At 44.2% G+C, this 6,000-nt stretch overlaps 1 protein-coding gene across 1 annotated transcript in view; it reads left to right on the top strand.

Moving 5' to 3' along the window:
• Positions 1-6,000, top strand: part of atp6v1ba (ATPase, H+ transporting, lysosomal, V1 subunit B, member a) — a 31,555-nt gene that overhangs the window by 13,246 nt on the left and 12,309 nt on the right. Inside the window, exons 2-6 of the mRNA XM_068728149.1 lie at positions 673-728; positions 985-1,083; positions 3,091-3,184; positions 3,838-3,915; positions 4,626-4,765. Coding sequence (XP_068584250.1) covers positions 673-728; positions 985-1,083; positions 3,091-3,184; positions 3,838-3,915; positions 4,626-4,765 — 467 coding nt within the window. The remainder of the gene's footprint in view (positions 1-672; positions 729-984; positions 1,084-3,090; positions 3,185-3,837; positions 3,916-4,625; positions 4,766-6,000) is intronic.

Genomic DNA, 6,000 nt, shown 5'->3' with positions numbered 1-6,000 from the left:
AATAGCAGGTTCTGTTTAAAGCTGTGTCGCGTCACGTTTGTTTCACATTAAGTATGTGTGACATATTGAAGTTGTGAGAAATACCGCCAACCTTCTCAACAATGACCGCATCACAGAATTTGTGGAGAAATGACCTCTATTAGCTGTGATGGAAATGAGGGCGCTCTGAGCATGAATGGAGAAGCAAACTGCCACTTCGTCTTATTGATGATTGAAGTAATCCAGCGCCGCTGAGGTTCAGGGTAAATGGCAGTTTTTCCTCACATATTTGACGTGTTGTGTCCATGGAGTTCTAGTATGTTCTTTTAGTACACTATGCGGCATTTATTAGGATTTGGGAAGGCCACAGGCTGTTTCCACTAACCTTCATCAATGATGACCCTTCAATTAGTCTTCTATTATAGTGAGGCTCAGAACTAACCGCATGCCTGTGTAATTGTACGCACTATACAAGTGAATTTCATGCATTTTTTCCTGACATTTGCCTTCCTCCTTGACATTTGGGCCTGGAAGTCCATGAAAGCTGTTTAAATCTCACCGTGAAAGGTCAGCGTGTGATTATGAACAGTGTAGGTTGTAAGGATGTGCATTTATTCTCCTGTGGATTGATGGCTTTCAGCTGCACAAAGAATAAAGGAATAAACAAACGTATGGAACTCTTCTGTCTTCCAGCCTACTCCACTGTGTCGGGTGTAAATGGACCCCTGGTGATCCTGGATAATGTGAAGGTGAGCCTGTTTGATCTATGGATGACTTCTCATTGTGTTACTTCTATCCTTCGCCGTTCGCCTATTGTGAAAATGCATTTTGAGAATTGATCATTGTGGTTGCCAACATATCCACCCACCAAACTGTAAGCGTGACTTCAGAAGTCAATGTAAATGACCACTATGTTATCATAATACAGGTCTACTCTTGTATTACTTCTATGAATGTAGTTTTCAGTCAGCTGTGCTCAACCTGTGTTTAATCTCTGTGAACCAGTTCCCCAGATACGCTGAGATCGTTAACCTGACCCTGCCTGATGGCACCAAGAGGAGTGGGCAGGTCCTGGAGGTGATCGGAAGCAAGGCAGTTGTCCAGGTGAGAAACAGAATCCACAATTGCTGACCGACTGGCATCTAATGCACCTCCTCCACAGCAGAGAACAGTCCCAACAAAGTCACAATTTACTCCTTCAGGAGTAGCTAAATGCCACAGAACCCAGCTGGTTAGGGAACTACCAGAGCCTTTTCACAAAATGTCTCTTCTAATGGGGCCAAACCAATGGTTTCTATTCTAGTGACGTGTCCCGGTGTGATCGGCCCCCAACTCTTTCACCCTCATTGGGGGAAAAAGAATCTATGAATATGCAAAGAATCAAAGTTTAACTGGTGGATGCAAGAGGTCTCCTGCAGAACTGAAAAGTCTCCCCTTACAGTATGTGTGTGCGGAACGTTTTAAGTGTCCTTAACAAGTTAGGGTTAGATATATAGAGACATACTGATTATTGTCTTTAATAGGAACCTAATGGGCTCAGAGCAACAAGACGGGGAAGGGAAGTGGGGAAGCGTTGAGAGAGGTTCACAGGTTGTGGGCTCTGGTCGTTGCGTAGGCTGTATTGTTGCTAAACAATCCCGCCCTGTGATCTAGACAAACCACGAGGGGTTTCCTATATGACGGCAATGGCAAGGTGATGGTTGCCGTCTATTTTAATGTTCTTAAGATTTTATTTTTGGCAATTTCTCCCAATCTTTTAACAATTTGGAATTCCGAATTCCCTTTGCACTGCGGATGTTGTCACTCTTTACTCTACTGTTGGCCTTGGGAGGGATGCACACCTGCAGTTGGCCTCAACAGAGTTGACGGATCGACGTGGCAATATTTATCCGTCCGTCTGAGTGTTGGTCCCCCGCTTTGGTCCGGACTGGAATAGCTCAACAACTACTAAATGAATCGCAGGGCTGGACAGTAAGGGTTGCCATTTCCAGACTTTGGCAACCAATTCTTGACTTTGGTTGCCATCAGTGTCGACCAATTTTTAACATAGGGACAGGAAACGGCAAAAGGTCCTCCCCAAAAATAAATATGTCTTGCATTAGTAATATTTGAATATTTCTGTCAGAAGTAGAACCAGACGACGCTGCATGTGGCGGTTTACTCGCCTGCTCACAGGCATCTCTTGTGGAGACAATGGTGAAGCAAATGAAGTATGATGGGGTGACCAGCTTTTCATTTAACCCCGCCTCCAAGCTGCTTGGCCCCTCACTTATCTGGCTCATTCATATGAACGGGAGAACAAACATAACTCTGGACTTCACAACTCTTAAGTCCTAATGATTTGGCCTCTTACATGTTCATACTGGGAAGTTTACAGACGTCTCTTTCCCAATGTAAGTCTATAGGGAAAAGTCTTTTTGGGCCCCATGGCGTAACGTGACGGACCCTGAAGTTGTAATTCCACGGTTTGTCCACTACGAGGAGACGCTCCTCCTGGGGGGGGGGGGGTGTGCTTCAAGGTAGCACATCCTCCAGAACCACGGGGGCTGGACGAGCGCTGAAGCTTGAAGCAACAAGAGCGGGCAGCTCAGCGACATAATGAGACGGAGGATGCAAGAGGAGGCACATCCATTGATGACCAACACCGCCATTCACAAGCTTTTCTTTATGAACTTGATAACTGGTTGCCAGCCTAGCAACCACTTTTAAATGTCGGTGCTGAGCGCTGGATGGCTGTGAAATTGTATGCGTCCTTTGTCCCCGGAGCAAACCTCCCTTTACCTCCGGTGATTCCCTTACTTTTCCTCTGGGGCCCTCAGCAGGTTGACATTGGTGACTCAGAGTGAAATGTTTTGCCAACTATTTGAAGGATCGCCATGAAATTTACAGCAAATGTTCAAAGTCCTTAGAGGATACTCTGTAATGACTTTGGTGATACTCTGACGTTACTTCTAGCTTCAGCAGCAGGTCAAAGTGTCTAACTGTGCTGTGATGCATCTTAGATCTGGCTCAGATGATATGGACAAAATCTGCCGCTAACCCTGGCCGTGAACCTTGTCTTTAGACTTCTTATTGTCATGGTAATGGTTTGTTATGTCTGTGCTTGTTCAGGTGTTTGAGGGAACATCCGGCATCGATGCCAAGAAGACGGCGTGCGAGTTCACTGGTGATATCCTGCGTACCCCGGTGTCAGAGGACATGCTTGGTATGACGACCTGATTTTCACATTGCGAATTGAAACAAAACACTGTACAAAATGAAGTAAACATTTCTCCGATTAGTCCACAGTTCAGGTTTGTTTACAGCCACACCGGTTCACCCCTTTCATCCTTCTATCTTTGTGACACAAAGATGACAATTTTAAAGCATGTCGAATGCTAAAGTGTTATACTGCATCCTCGTTCAATGTGCTTATTTTGCTTACTTTTTCAATCTACTCGGTAAACGGTAAAAGCAAAACAGCACTGAACCAAACCTTTTTGTCTCAATGTTCTTGAAAGTTTCAATCAGTGTGATTATCTCAGCACAGCACAAGGTTACATGTATTTCAATAGCAGCAAAAAGTAAACCTGCTTTTGTTTTTCAAGTATCATTAATCACGTCCATGAATTTCTAATTACTTGTACTTGTTACTTGTAGACTCGACAAGAGCCATCGGAGCCACTCTCATCTGTTTAGAGTCTGATACAGAAGCGAATAGATCAGATGTGGTTGGAAGCGTCATCTAATGAATTCCATTTGATCTGTGTTTCTTAGTAATTATCTTTGAATTTAACTTCCAGAGGAAACAAATGGTTGTGTTTATCAAATGGAAGACGTTATCTGCTTTGCTCAAAGGAGAAAATCTTCCTTTTTCAGGGCGCGTGTTCAACGGCTCGGGCAAACCCATCGACCGCGGGCCCACGGTTCTGGCTGAGGACTACCTGGACATCATGGGTATGACCTCAGGGACCCGTCGACCTCCTGTTGTTTTCTAGGATACATTAAGAAAACCGTTTCATCAATAACAAACCAAACATGCTGATACAATGCTGTCATTTTACACTGGTGTTGTCCATTTGTCCTGGTGTACAGAAGACCATCCGGACCACACATTACTTTAACATCCCCCGAATATTTAATAGAAAATTATGATTTTACAAAAACAATAGAATATCAAATTTAAGTAACTTCTTTAATGAAAATATAGCTCAATAAAAATGCTGACAGCACATCTGAAAGCTCATCCACATAAGGTGTGCATAACAGCCAGCAACACTGACACTTAGAGACTGTTCGGCACAGATGCAGCCTCCTGGGTTTCCTCCTCTCGGCCGGCTGCCAGAGCCGAGCTGTGGATCGCCCACGATGCACGTTACTGCTGGCTGTGAACAGCCCCCCCCCCCCGCTTCATAGCATGTGAACACACAAATAAAGAAGGAAAGAGGCTTCAGAGCTTTAGGAGCCTCGGTCTTGGAGCCAGATTAGTTGACTTCAGGCTAATGTTTGCAACACAAGTTGTTTAAAAAACGGTGTTTCTGACGAACAGAAGAAGATCTTAGTGTCACCAAAACATGTTGATATAGAGTTTATTAATTACACTGAAATGCATTAATGACCAACAGGATTCCAGTGACTTGTCTCATGTAGCTGTGTCTGTGTTTCAGGTCAGCCCATCAATCCTCAGTGTCGTATCTACCCTGAGGAGATGATCCAGACCGGCATCTCGGCCATCGATGGCATGAACAGCATTGCCAGAGGACAGAAGATCCCGATCTTCTCCGCTGCTGGGCTGCCCCACAACGAGGTGAGACCACCTAACCGGTTTATGTCATCAGCTGCAGGACAGATTCCTCTGGTTCCTGATCACCAGCATCCTGGGAATATAAAGTAGTGTCAGAGGTTCAGCATCGGTTGGGCCTGAAGACTACAAGCTTTGAAAAGTAAAAACAACTCTGGAGGTGTGAGAAAGGAGTAACCTTAACCCCTTAACCCCTTAATACGTAGCATTCTGCAAGGACCACATATTCTGGGCAGGCTTCACCTCTAAGGCGTCGATGATTAAACAATGATCGGAATATTAATGGTAATAACTTTAACATTAAATATGAGCAATACTTTTCAGGTGTCGTTTGACAATGCTCACAGGGTATTGCACCATTTTGGAGCATAGGAAAAAAAAAAGCTGTAACTTTAAAGATCTTTGTTTTAAACCAGCAACAAACCAGACCTTTCTCCAGAGCCGGCGCTGAAACAACGTGTGGAGAGAGGTCTGGATATGAGACACTAAACCACAGGGAATGTTGAATGTCTTTGTGCAGTCGTATTCCATCATACAGACTCGGAGATCACTCCTCCGATGAAGGTATTATAGTTATAGAGATATGATGGCAGCAAAAGTTGCTTTTGTCACAAAATAACTCGTCAACTAACTCAATGCGTTCAGTTGCTTAAATGTAAATGAAATGTAATCCTATTATTTATTTCTTAAGCAAACTGGCAAAGAACTCAGCTACTTACCTTTACCTGAAGCTCAGCAGCTTTACGTAGGAAGAACCTCCGTGCTCAAACTGCAGTTTGTTTTTCATTGATTCAAATGTTTCCCACAGATGGTTGTGAGTTTATTTCTGTGGCAGCAGTGGAAATGTTTCTGACATCGATGACTCGGGTCATTCGCGTGTGTCAGTGTCCCGTGACAACGGCTTGACTTCTGCTTCCTCTCCAGAGCTTTTCATGCCTCACAACAGAAATGCACGACTCCGTTGTCCCAGATGAAGTCAAAAATGTGTGCCACAGTTACTGAAGTAGCAAAATGAATAAAGCGGGTCTGCTTATGGGCTTGATACTTCACCCTTAGAGACCCACAGAGACCTCTTTGTGTAAATGCAGTTGAGGTGGCTCACACGGATGCTCGTCTTGAACAGATGCTGCTTTTTTTCTATGATGGTCAGATTTTTGAGAACCGGAGGAGAGCGAGGCGTTACGTCCAGCAAAATAGTCACAAGTTTAAGTAGGACGTCTTTGGACATCTTGTCAAGACAA

Source organism: Cebidichthys violaceus, unplaced genomic scaffold (genome assembly GCF_023349555.1).
Source record: "Cebidichthys violaceus isolate CVI_PGR_0920_01 unplaced genomic scaffold, fCebVio1.0.p SCAF_10, whole genome shotgun sequence".
NCBI classification, from domain to species: Eukaryota; Metazoa; Chordata; class Actinopteri; order Perciformes; family Stichaeidae; genus Cebidichthys; species Cebidichthys violaceus.
This window is presented reverse-complemented; position numbering and strand designations above follow the sequence as displayed.